The 15,598-nt window shown below is 33.7% G+C and overlaps 1 protein-coding gene across 1 annotated transcript; it reads left to right on the top strand.

The window, feature by feature from the left end:
- Window positions 1-585: 585 nt before the first annotated feature.
- On the top strand, window positions 586-12,246 carry LOC116138699. Its single transcript, XM_031424384.1, is given in 14 exon segments — window positions 586-1,975; window positions 2,796-3,119; window positions 3,570-3,931; window positions 4,071-4,154; window positions 8,037-8,040; window positions 9,360-9,467; window positions 9,569-9,675; window positions 9,677-9,707; window positions 10,004-10,119; window positions 10,316-10,525; window positions 10,642-10,874; window positions 11,309-11,459; window positions 11,564-11,783; window positions 11,987-12,246. Coding segments are annotated over 14 exon segments (3,435 nt in total). The 3' UTR covers window positions 12,082-12,246.
- Window positions 12,247-15,598: the final 3,352 nt, after the last annotated feature.

Here is a 15,598-nt window from a genome sequence, read left to right as displayed (position 1 = left end):
GTTATACTTCACTTTCAAATACAAAATAGTTAGGTTTAGGATTATACAATTCAGAGAAGGAATCGTGTTCCTTACTTAGCTTTCCACTTTAACATTACAACGGTGGTGATGAACCCACCTGGCATGTTTGTCCGTTCACAATGCTACCAGAAAAAAATAAACAAAAATATTTTTTATGGTCCTTGAATTTATTGATTCTGACAAAGGGTGGCCACCAATTCTCATACAAAACAAAAAAAGTGCAAATAAGTTGTTATTAATTATTTTAACTCTTGTCTCTAATACAGCATACAATTAATTATTAATTAAATTATACTCCATTAGTTGCATGTTTAATTATAATCGGGTTTGTGATCTGATTACTGCCACGTGTGTCTTGCCTGATCTATTCATACGTGTTCGATTCCAGTTGGTTTCATACAGCTAACTAAGCAAGCTTGCAAGTTGCAGAATGCGACGTGTCGGAAATTTCCTTTGGTCAAAGTGATGATATGCAGATGCTCGCTTATCATTATTTCATACAACAATTCAAACTTCACTACTTCACAAACACAAAATCCTGCAATTTTCTTTTCTTTCAAAGATATGGCAGAAACAATCGTCTCTGTTATTGCTGAGAAACTCTTGGGTAAGCTATTCTCCCTTGCTTCCAATGAAATGGGCTTTGCATGGGGTGTTCGGAAAGATGCACAAGAGCTTATTGACACCTTAACCACTATCAAAGCTGTTCTCTTAGATGCTGAGGACAAGCAGATCCATAATGAGAAGCTCAAAGTTTGGCTAGGAAAGCTTAAGGGGTTCTGCTACGATGTCGAAGATGTTTTAGACGAGATTGAGGTGAAAGATTTGCGTAACCAAGTGGTGAGTAGTCAAAGCAGTACAAAAAAGGTACGCCACTTTTTTTCATCCTCAAATCCAGTTGCTTTCCGTTTTACGTTCGGGCATAAAATCAAGAAGATTAAAGAGAGGTTAGCAAAAATAACAGCTGATAAGGATAATTTTAATCTCACTGAGAAAGTTGATAGCAATCAAGTTATAGGTTGGGAGAGGGAGAGGGAAACTCACTCATTTGTGCATGCTTCAGATGTTATTGGTAGGGATAAAGATAAAGAGAAGATTATGAAACTACTATTACGTCCAAGTGATGGCCATGAAATTGTTTCCGTCATTCCTATTGTTGGCATAGGAGGTCTAGGAAAAACCACACTTGCGAAATTGGTGTATAATGATAAAATGGCAGACGAATTTTTTAAGTTGAAAATGTGGATTTGTGTGTCAGATGAGTTTGTTTTAAAAAAACTATTAATTGAAATCATCGAATCTGCAACTGGGAAAAAATATGTTGACAAGAGCACTGACAAATTGCAAATAATCCTACGTGATATCTTAAGCCATGAAAAATATTTGCTAGTTTTGGATGATGTTTGGAATGAAGATTATGGGTTGTGGTTTGAATTAAAAAATTTATTGATGGAATGTGTTAGTGGAAGTAAAATTATCGTAACTACACGTAGTGATCGTGTTGCCTCAATTATGGGCACTATACCTACATACAAGTTAGAAGGTCTTTCTCTTGATGATTGCTTGTTAGTGTTTGTTAAATGTGCATTTAAAGAAGGGCAAGAAAAGCAACATCCCAACCTTGTGGAAATTGGAATAGAAATTGTAAAAAAATGTGGAGGTGTTCCATTGGCAGTAAGAGCATTAGGAAGTCTACTTTATTCCTCAACTTCTGAACAAGATTGGAAAAATTTGAGGGATAATGAGATTTGGAAGTTGGATCAAAATGAAAATGACATTTTAAATGCTCTAAGAATCAGTTATAATCATCTGCCACCTCACTTGAAACAATGTTTTCTTTATTGTTCCATTTTTCCAAAAGGCCATCCTTTTTATAGTGCTGAATTGGTTTGGTTTTGGATAGCCCATGGGCTTCTTCAACCCCACAATGAAAATCAAGATTTGGAAAATATTGGTATGCAATATATAAAAGAATTAATGTTGAGATCTTTTTTCCAAGATATTGAACAAATTTATGAGAATGTGTACTTGTTTAAAATTCATGATCTCATGCATGATCTTGCCACATCATTGATGAGAAATGAGAGATTAATAGTGAAATCCACTAACCAAATTTGTACCAAAAGTCATCGACACTTATTATTTCATTTTGTTGATGCACCTATAATAGATGTTCTATACATTTTACCTAACTTGGGTCATCTGAGAAGCATTTACTTTTTATCCAATTATCGGTAAAAGTACTGGTATTAGCCAATCATTTTTGGAATTAATCGTCTCAAGGTGCAAATTCTTGCGGATGTTAAATTTATTTTCTTCAAATATTGAAGTAGTGCCTAAAAAAATTGGTAATTTGAAGCATTTGAGATATCTTCATCTCGGAAGCAACCCTAAAATAAAAGAACTCCCAAGTTCCATTTACAAGCTGCAAAATTTGCAATATCTATCACTATTGGGTTGTGAGGAATTAAAGGCGTTAACAAGAGATGTAAAGTACTTAATTAGTCTTAGACGTCTCGTGTTAACTACGATACAAAAACATCTACCAACCAATGGTATTGGTTGCTTGAATTCTCTTCAACGTTTGGGGATTTTCAATTGCAATAATTTAGAACATTTGTTTGAAGATATTGGTCACCTAAGAGTTCTTCAAACTCTAGTGATTTCTGAATGTCCAAGTCTTATCACATTACCACGTGGTGTGAGAAGCCTAAGCTCATTAGAAGATCTTATTTTGATAAGTTGTGAAAGGCTTAATCTTGATTTGAGCATAGGATCGGATAAGCAAGACAATCATGATGAACTCAATAGCACTTGGCCTCACCTTCGATTTCTTCGTATGATAGAATTACCACAATTGGTGGAATTCCCGCAATGGCTTATTCAGTGTTCCACTAACACTTTGGAAAGGTTGGATATTTTTAATTGTTCCAACTTGAAGGCACTACCAGAGTCGATGAAAAAACTTCAAGTTCTTAATATTAGGAAATGTCCAGAATTGTCATCTTTACCCAAGGATATGGATCGTCTCATCTCTTTGAGAGAACTAGTAATTGAAGACAGTCCTAAATTGAGCGAAAGATGTGAACCGAAGGCAGGTGAAGATTGGTCCAAGATTTCTCATATCCCGTACATTCGACTTGATGGCAAGATCACCAAATCGATGGAAAATTAGGTATGACTAATCAATCTCTCTTCTTCTTCATCATTTAGTAGGTAAATATTAATGATATATTTATTGCTCTTCTTCTTCATCATTAGATCTGAATTTCGAAAACATTTGAACTAATGATTCTTTGTTTCTCCTTCCTTTTGTTAACTCTATTGTTTTATTTGTATGCATTGGCCATAAACTTTCAAAATAATAGTTCTCCATCAAGCTCCATGTCTGATAAATGTGTGTAAAGCTGTTATAGTTTGATTTAGTGATGATCTTTGTATTAAGTTACTAGAAGTTGTTAAAATAAAAGTACTTCTCAAATTTTGTCTGGTTCTTTGCTGTATTCAGATTGATATTATCATTAGAGCTTTTATCTTTGCACTTGCAGATTCAAGGTTAGCAATTAAGTGTGGTGGTAAACAGTTGAGAGTCGACAATATAGTGTTTGAAGCCAACGATGGTGGAGCTTCTTTTAATGTGTTAAATCCTGAAAAATGGGCACTTAGTAATGTGGGCTTGTTTTCTGAGGGACAATTTAACACACTTCCTCAAACTACCAGCTCAGAAGTGATTAACACTACAACACCAGATCTTTATCAGACATCAAGACAATCCCCTGGGTCACTCAGATATTATGGACTTGGTCTTGAGAATGGGGTTTACTTGTTCTTCACTGAAATAATTTATGAAGATCAAACCTCAAGAAAATGGTGGAGTCTTGGAAGACGTGTTTTTTATGTGTATATTCAGGTAAACATTCGGTCATCAAATTGTAATTTGGAGATATTGTGAAACATACCCTTGTCCTTTATCGATCCTACCATTACAATGCCATCTATTTATTTTGCATTGAAAAGTATAATATTGTCTCTCATCAAATATCATGTAGGGAACTCGCCAATTGAAGGATTTTGACATAACAAAGGAGGCAGCTAGTGTTAGAAGAGCAATTCAAAGAAGCTTTGATGCTAATGTGACTGATAACCATTTTGAGATTCACCTATTTTGGGCTACTAAAGGACCTGCTGTGTACCTGCCGTTGGTAGTTATGGACCATTAATTTTAGCTCTTAGTGTCACTCCAAGTAAACTATGTGATCTCTCTGAATCTTTTTTTTTTAGATGAATTACCATAAATGTGCTAATTTGCTGATATACTTCTCACTGAAAAAGAAGAATTAGACTGGGTTGATTGTTGGTATTACAACCCCTCTTGTGATTTTGGGCGTCATACTGATATTTTTAGATTTTTACTTGAGGATGAGAAAAGACAAAGATGACACGGAAGGTAAGAGGATCCAATAAAATTTAACAGTAATAACAGTTATAAAATCTCTGAAAAAATCAATTAATTTGTGTTATTCACTTCTGCTCAAGCCCTGGGTATCTAAGCAAAGTAGATACCAGAATATGGTTGTAACAGAAGTGTTGAATTATGTTCTAGCACTCCTGAAACATAAATACTGGATGTATAATATCTCATTGTTACAACAATGATAAAATATGGGCTAGCAGTAGTGTATTCCATAAGACAGGCAAAGCTGTTGCTGTAATTCATCTCTTCTATTGCAAGTCCTTCAAAGTTATGTAATCATTTGTCTTGCTTCAATATGTAGTACTACTTGGAATAGGACCTAAACCAAAAACCTTTCACTTATGCCGATTTGAAATCTGGAACAAAAGACTTTGACGTATCAAATAAGCTAGGTGAGGGAGGATTTGGACCAGTTTATAAGGTAACTTTTATGTCTTACATTTATAAGTTACATGTTATAAATAGTTTACTGGATCTTGAGTTGCAATGGATTATATCTAATGCGTGGTCATAGATAGCAATATAACAGGAAAACTAGGTTGGTTTTAGTTTTTGCATTGCTTAGAGTGGCTAATGCTGAATCAAGAGCAAAAATAATATTGTTACTCAAGGAAAGATTTTATTTTGGGAGCTTGGAGACATTACCTTTTTAAGTTAGATTTAGCTTTTATATATTTTTTTTTCCACTTTGAATAGAATTTGAATGACTTATTATAGGTAGATTTCTAGCATTTTGTTTTCTTTAGGCCATTATAAATAGGCTTGTTGTCTTGTCTTTGGCATGGAGACTGATGAAAAAACAATATAATGAATAAATTGTTTCCTCTTTAGATTTCTCCTTTTTTCAAAATTTTCTCTCATTCTATCTATTTCTTGCTCTCATTTTCTCTTTTTTTAATTCTTCTCTCACTATCCTACATCAACGGCATATAGTTTTTAGTGCGATGACTGTATGATGATCACATTGTTTTTATTTTGAAACCGATTACCGTAAACACTCTTTAACCTATAAAAAAAATGAAACTCTTAAGATTAAAAAAAAAAAAGTGTCATATGATTCAACGTGTTGCATACTATGTTTATGAAAACTCAAAATCATAGTTGAAGCCATTGTACTTTAGCATAACTTGCAATTACATTCATACATAAATTCTGTTGAAAAACATGTTGATAATGGGAAAATTGTGAATACTTACCTTACAAATGTATGAATTAATAAAAAAATAATAACCACTAAGGAGTTATATTCTTCTGATGTATGCCATGCAGGGCTTTAAGTTCCAACAATTTCTCTGGAACACTCCCTCCTGAGCTGGGTAACTTAGTCAAACTAGAGCAAATATAGGTTCTTACTCATTTGTTTAATATATTTTTCTTTGTTAATTTTTTAAGTATAGCAGTAATTTTCTCACTAGAAATTCAGTCTTATGAAATTAAGAGATTCTTTATTTGAATTTAACAGTAACATAAATAGTTCTGTACTGGGCGGGGAAATTCCCTCAACATTTGCTAATCTTCGAAATATGCGAATCATGTAAGGAAGATCCTACCTACATGTTTATGGCTTTCTGTTGTTGCTATGCGTGAACATTACCTTGAGCCTGAATTTGGCTTACAATGAGTGATTTTTAAAATTTCAGGTGGGCATTTGATTGTTCTTTGACAGGAAAAATACCTGATTTCATGGGGAACTGGACCAATCTTACAGCGCTATAGTATATGAAAAACTTCTTTCATGATATTCAAATGTGTCATATGTGAATGATAGCAAAAGGTTTCTTTAGCTTTGTTTGGATTTAAGCATTCTGATTATTTTTTTGACTAGTTTGTCAAATTTTCTGTAGGAAATTTGGGGGAAACTCTTTTGAAGGTCCTATACCATCCAGTTTTTCTAACTTGACCACGTTGTGGGTATAACTCAGATAATATTACTCTAAAAACGAACTCAAAAAATTAATGTGACAAGTATCATATTAGTTATGTTTGGATTAACTATGTTGGCAAATCACTGATATAAACAATGTAAGTTCATCTCTTGATAATTTTGACCCCGATCAATCTTTTTCCCCCATAGATCTCTAAGAAATTCTCTGATTAATGGTAGCATTCCATCTAACATTGGAGAATATCAAAGTTTACAGACTCTGTAAGTTAGTATTGCATTGCCATGAGTTTGTCTCTTATTCTCTCATGTGTGTGTCGTTTTTGGTTTTTTATTTTTTTATCAATTTCTGCCTTTTTGCAGGGATTTGAGTTTCAACAACTTAATTGGTCAAATCCCCATTGCTTTGTTCAGTATTGATTCTCTTTCTCACTTGTAAATTTATTGAAGCTTCCCTCCATCAGTTCCATCAGTTCTTGATTTGAGAACTTAAGTTAGCTTTTTATTTTAAATTTTTGTCGAAGCCTTATTCTTGCATTAAATATTGCATTCTTTTGCTTGTTGCTTCTATGGCCAGGTTTCTTGGAAACAATAGTCTATCAGGAATTCTTCCTAAGCAAAAAGCTCTACATCTTCAAAGCATGTAAGCCTTAATTTCAGTTATCTTTAGAGATTATGCCTATTATATCAAGTCCAGTAAGATGGATGCTATACGTCCATTTTGTTGTATTCGCCTTGAAATTTTTGATGCTCCATATAGCTTTCAGTGCCAAACACTTGGGGAATAGATTAACAGGAGAAAGAGAAAGATAAATCTTTCATCATGCAAAATGAAGAAGAATGAAAAAGGAACTACTGCTACAGATACTGTATATATTTTGGAATTAGGCCAACCCATTAAAAAATCTAAGCTATAGTGTAGCCACTCTCTTTTGAGAAGTAATTGATTAAAGCAATTGAAAATCTTAACTGAGTAGTTCTTTTTCAGTTTTATATGCATATGTTTCTTACTCACTGGTGCTTATCATACTATTTCTTGCAGAGATTTATCTTACAATTATCTATCAGGAACTTTGCCCTCATGGGTTACAGGTGTACAACAGTTGTATGTCTCTCGATCCATTATAATTTCTTTGCCCATATTTTATTTATTTAGTTTTTTTTTTTTTAAATTTCTCACTTTGCTTGGAGCTTAGGCATTGTGGAGCTCACTTGTACCTTCTTTCCTTGTTTTGTTAATAAATTATAATATTTTACATGATTATACGAAGGAATCAATAATGAAGTTTACAACAATCTTGTTGATTAAAGAGAAAAGTAGATGACTGTATGAGAATCTGTTGGGCACTCATCTTCATGGCCAACACATGTCACTTTAGTGACTGTGTTTTCTGTTATCATGTAACAATAATCTGAAATAGTTAGTAGTACACTACTAATTGCCTTGATGCGCTTATAATTTCAAATGTCACTTGGAATAACCATTTGGGGTACCATAATGCAGAGCTCATTTCTAATGTCTTTGAAATGTAATTGACTATTTCTTAAGTTATGGTATAATATAATACATCTCTAGCAAGTACACTTCAAACTTCTTTGCATTGAATTGCGCAGGAATCTAGTAGGCAACAATTTCACATTTGATAGCTCAAATATCAGGTTAGTTAAAGTTATATCTTGCCCTTTTCCTAGCTGAAGTTAAACTTCTCTGATTATATCTTGGTACTGCACTTTGATGCTTTACATGTAATGACCATGCTTCTGAATCTCAGACCAAGAATTTTCGGTAAGAGGAAGAAGTGAGGTTAGTTTGTGTTAGATTTAACTGTTGATATTTTTGATTAGTAAAAGAGGTTTGAAGAAAATTTTACAAGGTGTCGCAAAGCTCTTGCTCATGACAGAGTGAATGTGTTAATTGAGAGAAAGGTTTAATGTCCTACCCGCCATCCGAATGTTGTGGGATATGAAAGTATAAGCATTTTGACTTAATTTGTTTTAGTTTATTATTGACCTTCGTCAGAAAAATGAGCAGTATGAACCCTAAGGCTGTGGTTGAGGGACTAAGACCAGACCACACATTTTTCAGCATGAGTGCAAAGTTTAAACAAGTTTCTACACTGCAAAGTTGTAGGATTTGGCATTAGTCTCTGCTTTTGAACTCAATGAACTCATGAGAAAGGTCAAGGGATTCATGGGCATCGATAAAATAAAAATAAAAATAAATAAATAAATAAAAAGATGGGAAACCATGCATAGGCTATTAACCTTCAAGTGGATAGCTCTCCTTCGATATCTATGTCTGTTAAATGTATATATCATGAGCTGTTTAAGTTGCTTTAAGTTATTAATTGAAAGTACTCCATCAATTTTGTCTACATATTTGGTGTAGGAGTTTCAGATAACAATTGTCACCAGAACTTTTATCTTTGCAATTGCAGATTTAAGTTTTGCAATCAAGTGTGGTGGTGGTGATGTGCTAAAAGTTGATAAGATAGTGTACGAGGCTGATGACTATGATCTTGGTGGAGCTTCTTTTGTTGTACTTGATACAGAAAAATGGGCAGTTAGTGACATAGGTTGATTTCCTGATGGACAATCTAATACCCATGTTCAAAATAATGGCTCTCAAGTGACTGGCACCACAATCCCGGAGCTTTATCGCATTTCAAGGCAATCCCCTGGATCACTTAGATACTACGGACTTAGTCTTGAGAATGGACCTTACAATGTGAGCTTGTCCTTTTCTGAGACAGTTTTGGTGATCAAGGCTCACTAACGTGAAAGAGTCATGGAAGGCGTGTTTTTGATATCTATATTCAGGTAAAAATCGCTGGAATGTTTTGTTTCATAACCTTATCATACACAGATTCTACTATTACATTTCCATCTATCTATTCGTACGCTGAGAAGTCAGAATTGTATCACTCATAATCCTTCATGTAGGGAACCCTCCGGTCAAAGGATTTTGACATATCAAAGAAGGCAGGAACTATCTTGAAATTCAACTATTTTGGGCTGGAAAAGGGACCTGCTGCATGCTTACTGGAGGTAACTATGGGCCATTAATTTCAGCTCTTAGTGTCATTCCAGGTGAACCATGTGATTCTTTTGACTCTTTATTTAAGATGAGTTACAATAAATGTGCTTCTATGCTTCATTCTAATATACAATAACTGAATTTTCCTACTTAGATTTCACTCCAACTGTTGGTATTGCACGAAAGAAGAACCAGACTTGGCTGATTGTTGGTATTGCAGTGGCTCTTGGAATTTTGGGCTTGATACTTATATTTTTAATTTTTTTACATGAGGATAAAAAGAGACAATGATGGTGCAGAAGGTAAAATCTCTGAAACCAAGTTTGTTTTTCAAAATCTATGAATTTTTGTTTTACCTTAGCATCCCACAATATAGGGTAGAAGTTTGAACTTTGTTCTAGTTCAACTAAGAACATGTATACTAGATTTAAATTATCCCATCGTTATAATGGTCATGATATTTGAGCTTTTGCTTCCAAAAATTGGAATAGTATATTCCATGAAATAGGCAAAGCTGCTTGTGTAATTCATCTCTTGTCATGCAAAGCCTTCATTGTTATGTAATCTTTTATCTTGCTTCAATATGCAGTGTTACTTGGAATAGGTCCTAAACCAAAAACTTTCAGTTATGCTAAGTTGAGATTTGCAACAAAAGACTTCAACCCCCCAAATAAGCTAGGAGAGGGAGGATTCAGACTTGTAAACGTAGGATATAATCTTTTATATCCTACGTTTACAAGTACAAAACAACTGATAATATACTGGGAATTTGGGTTGCTGTGTAGTGTATGTAAGGTATGATGATAGCTTGATACTTACAGAAAAACCAGGTGAATTTTACCTTGGATACTCACCAAGGATGGAGCAGACATGATTTATTTTATTAAATCTGGTGCTATAGGGTACGCTTTCTGATGGAAGTGTGATAGCTGTGAAGCAACTTTCACTAGGATCCCACCAAGGGAAAAATCAGTTTGTTTATGAGATTGCTACCATAACTGCAGTACAACATCACAATCTTGTGAGATTGTGTGGTCACTGCATCGAGGGAACTAGGCTTCTCCTTGTTTATGAGTACCTTGAAAACAAAAGCCTTGGTCAAGTATTGTTTTTTCACAATGTTTTAATGAGCACCAATCGTTCCTGGGTATACATTGTTCTTGAATCTTCAATTCTCTATATCAATAACTCTTGAAGATCTTAATGATTGTAGCCATTGTTTCTACAGGAAAAAGGGATTTGCATCTTGATTGGCCTACACGGTTCAATGTATGAATAAGAACTACAAGAGGTCTAGCATATATTCACGAGGATTCAAGGCCAAAGATTGTACATCGAGATGTCAAAGCAAGTAATATTTTACTTGATGCAAAACTCTGTCCCAAGATATCAGATTTTGGATTGGCAAAACTGTATGATGACACGAAAAATCACATCAGCACAAGAGTTGCAGGGACCATGTAAGCTCCTTCAATCATTTCTTGACTGCCATTATTCCTTAATACTTGTAATGTGCTTCAAGAGTATTATATGATGTAATCTATATATGCTGTCTTGGAAGTTACCAACAATACCTTGGAGATTTTGTTTTAGAGTATTTCAAAACCTCATCTTACATGTATTGATGAAAATGACTGAGAGCAATACATGTATGTCAAGAGAACTATTTGTATCATCTTTGATTGTCACATAGTGATTGATGCTAGAATCTTTTAGGGGGACTAGATTTGTGATTGTATTGCTCTGTTATTATTCAAGATTTGTTAAATGTTAATGGTTTTCACATTGTAAAGGTGAATAGGCACATGGGATACGTTTGATCATTAAATTCAGTTTGACAGCAATATCCAGACTTTTGGATTTTAACCATGAGAAACACTTAATTATCTTACAGTGGTTATCTAGCACTGGAGTATGCAATGCATGGACACCTGACAGAGAAGGTTGAAGTATTCAGTTTTGGTATTGTTGCTTTGGAGATTATCAATGGAAGAGCAAACTCTGATGCTAGCTTGGATTGTAAAAAGATTTATCTTCTTGAATGGGTAAGGAAATAAATTTGAATATTGATTTGTTTTGTTTTCTTTCTTCTATGATTTCTAGTTAAGAAAAGCTCAATTCTTTTGAATTGTCTATATGCTATTTCCAGGCCTGGAGTCCTCATGAAAGTAACGAAAGTTTGGGGTTGATAGATCCCAAATTAACAGAGTTCAATGAAATCGAAGCTCTTCAAGTAATAGCAGTGGCTCTTTTGTGCACTCAGGCATCACCAGCATTACGACCAGCAATGTCACACCTTCTTAGCATGCTCGCTGGAGACATAGAAGTGGGAACTGTTACTTCAAAGCCAAGTTATTTGACTGATTGGAATTTTAAGGACGTGAAAAACTGCTTTTTGAACAAAGATATTGATACATCCTCATCTACAAGAAGTTAAAGCAAAAAGAATAGCCAGTCCGAGAATACAACTGATCTTAGCTCTGGAGTTGACCCACTGCTCTCTCAGGTAAACGTCACTTGGTTCAATGACATAATTGCAGATGGGAGGTGAGAAATTTCTTGACTCACTGAAATCAAGTGAATAATACTGCTCCTTCTGCAAGTATAATCCATGCAAAACTACTCAGCTTTTTTATCTTGGCAGCATTTTCAAAGTCGAAACTATAGTAGAACTTATACTATTGTGAAGCTATTGTTGTATACTGACAATATTTGATGATGAATTTGAAGAGCATCGTGGTAGATGTAAAGATTGAAAATTTCACTATATTTCTTGTTCTTGTAATATATTATCTGCAATTAGCTTATTTAGATCTTCTGGATATGAGAAAATATAGCAATTTTCGTATGATTCTTGAGATCATTTAATCCTTTTGCCATTCAATGCTTTTAGAATATATTGAAGATTGTGTCGTCAATGATTTTAATTAATTTATTTGATATACAATTAAAATAGTTAAATATCCATTTTATATTTTATATCATCTATCCAAAGTAAATCGAGATTATTTTCTTCTTGTCCCTTTCATTTCTTTCTCTCTCCTTTTTATTTGAGATAGGGGTCTGTTTTTTATGGTTCATGAAAATGTAGTTATTATGAAAAAATTGTTAATTATTTGATTAGGAAAATTTAAAAGTGTTTTCTCGTATTAATTTACCCAAAAGAAATCTAATATGCAAAAATATATTCAGTTAAATTTATAAAATATAATAAGGGAAAAAGGATATTTTTTAACATTTTAAATGAACTCATAAAGAGTTTAATTTTAGATCTTATAAATGCTTTCAAAATGCAATCAAATAATTAAAAAAAAACCGCTTTGGTTAATAGATAAACTCAATCAAACAAGCTAAAAGTATCACTCTTATCGGATGATAATTATTCTGTACAATTGAAAGGATTGTTGCGGTCTCTAATTTTTATGTCTATTGCAATCCATGATACATTTCTTTTTATTAGTAAAGTAGTCCTTGAAACTAATAGACATTACAAATTTTTATTGCTAAAAAACTACTCTAAATATTAATATATATTTCTCTTCAAGTCTTCTAACAAAAAACTATCTTTAAAACTTAATAAAAAGTAAAAGAAACGAACAATAATACTTAATCTTTAAAAAATAAAAAGTATAAACCCACTATTTGAAACATGTTCCAAAAAAAATCCAATGTATTGACTGCTCAATATTAAAATAAAAACAAACAAACAATTAATAAATTAACAAAAATATGAAGAGAAAATTAACAAAAATGTGAGCCCCACCATATACGTTAGATGGTTTACATATACACTGTAAGAAATTTATCTGTAATCTAAACAGAAATACAAAGAATATAATATTCTTAAACTATAAACCAAGAATCAAGAATTACCTCCAGCCATTGAAACAAACTCACAGAGCTGTATTTTGGCTCTTCTAAGCTCTCAAGATACTTTAATATTGATGGTGTATAATTTAATATATTCGAGTTCTTGAGCTTAGGGACCAAAATAATATACATAGCCAAGCTTCCATCAAGCTTTTAATGGCATGCTTAATGGCTGCCATAAATCCCAAACGTTTGAAAACTGAAGCATTTGAAAATTGAACAACAAACATGGACCATCAACTTTAAAACTGATGAAAATCAAAAGGTTATTTACATTACATGAGTATCGTAATGTAACGTAAGTTTTACATTCTCTCATTTGGTCCACATTTTTAACCATTATTTCATTAAGAAACAAATACATGAATCATGGCGATAAGTCCTCAAAATAAAACGAGTATTATCTTTAATGTATTACAATGCATTTGATTTCTCAAGTTTACTTTATATATGACAACCTTACTTAATGAATAAACCCTATATTTATTCTTGGTCCTACAGATGAATTTTCTCAAATGAAATTAAGGTGCACATGAATATGAGAAAACATCACAGTAAATAAGAGTTTTATTCAAACATTATATATACAACTACATAGTGGAATGAAGTCCCATTTCTTCTACATGATCCTTGAATTTCAATGGTGGCATGCATTTGGTCAAAGGATCAGCGATCGTAAATTCAGTACTTATGTGCTCAATGACCACTTTCTTTTCCATAATTCGCTCTCTTATGGCTAAGTACTTAATGTCAATGTGTTTACTTCGACTTCGACTTTTATTGTTCTTAGCCATAAAGACAACAGCTGAATTATCGTAGTATATTCTCAATGGTTTAGAAATGGAATCCATAATTTTAAGTCCAACTATGAAACTCTTTAACCATACACCATGTGAAGTAGCCTCAAAACAAGAAACGAACTCAGCTTCCATGGTGGAAGTAGCAGTCAAGGACTGCTTTACACTTCTCCAAGATACAGCTCCACCAGCCATTATGAAAACATATCCTGATGTTGATTTGCGGAATCAACACAACCAGCAAAGTCTGAATCTGAATAACCAATTACTTCCAGATTGTCCGTCCGTCTATACATAAGCATGTAGTTTTTGGTTCCTTGAAGGTACCTCATCACTTTCTTTGCAGCTCTCCAGTGGTCTAAACCTGGATTACTTTGATATCGTCCCAACATTCCAACAACAAATGCAATGTCAGGCCTTGTACAGACCTGATCATACATTAGGCTTCCGACAGCAGATGCATATAGAATGTTCTTCATTTGTTCCCTTTCAAAATCGTTCTTTGGGCATTGGTTCAAATTGAACTTATCGCCCTTTACAATGGGAGCCACACTTGGTGAACAATCTTTCATTCAAAATCTCTTTAAAACCTTATTGATATAAGTTTCTTGAGTTAGACCCAAAATACCTCGAAATTTGTCTCTATGGATCTTAATGCCAATGACATAAGATGCGTCACTCATATCCTTCATATCAAAATTCTTAGAAAGGAATTGTTTCACCTTATGCAGCAAACCCTTATCATTGGTTGCAAGCAAAATATCATCTACATATAAAATAAGAAAGCATATCTTACTCCCACTAACCTTCTGGTATATACATTGATCCATGGGGTTTTCAACAAAACCGAATGAAGTAATTACCCCATGGAATTTAAAATACCATTGGTGGGATGCTTGTTTTAGACCATATATAGATTTCTTGAGCTTACAAACCAAGTGCTCACCATCACTAGAGGAAAATCCTTCAGGTTGTTTCATATAAACCTTCTCCTCTAGGTCTCGATTAAGAAATGTCGTTTTCACATCCATTTGTTGCAACTCTAAGTTAAAATTAGCTACTAATGCCAAAATCACACGCAAAGAATCTTTCTTAGATACAGGAGAGAAAGTCTCCGTGTAATCGATTCCTTCTTTCTGAGTGAATCCCTTAGCAACGAGTCTAGCCTTGTATCTCTCAATGTTGCCCAATGAGTCCTTCTTTGTCTTAAAGACCCATTTACATCCAATGGCTTTTACACCATTAGGCAACTCAACAAGATCCCAGACTTCGTTACTCTTCATAGAATTCATCTCTTCCTTCATGGCATTGTACCATAATTATGATTCTTTGCAACTCATGGCTTTTGAAAAGAACTCGGGATCATTTTCGGCTCCAATGTTATAGTTAGATTCTTGCAGATACACAACATAATCATTAGGAATTGCTGATCTCCTTGGTCTAGCAGATCTTCTTAATGTTGTACCATCATATTCCGGAGAAGTATGTGGTTTAACTCGTTGTTCAAAAGTTCTTGG

The sequence above is a fragment of the Pistacia vera genome, unplaced genomic scaffold, assembly GCF_008641045.1.
Source record: "Pistacia vera cultivar Batoury unplaced genomic scaffold, PisVer_v2 Contig343, whole genome shotgun sequence".
Taxonomy (NCBI): domain Eukaryota; kingdom Viridiplantae; phylum Streptophyta; class Magnoliopsida; order Sapindales; family Anacardiaceae; genus Pistacia; species Pistacia vera.
This window is presented reverse-complemented; position numbering and strand designations above follow the sequence as displayed.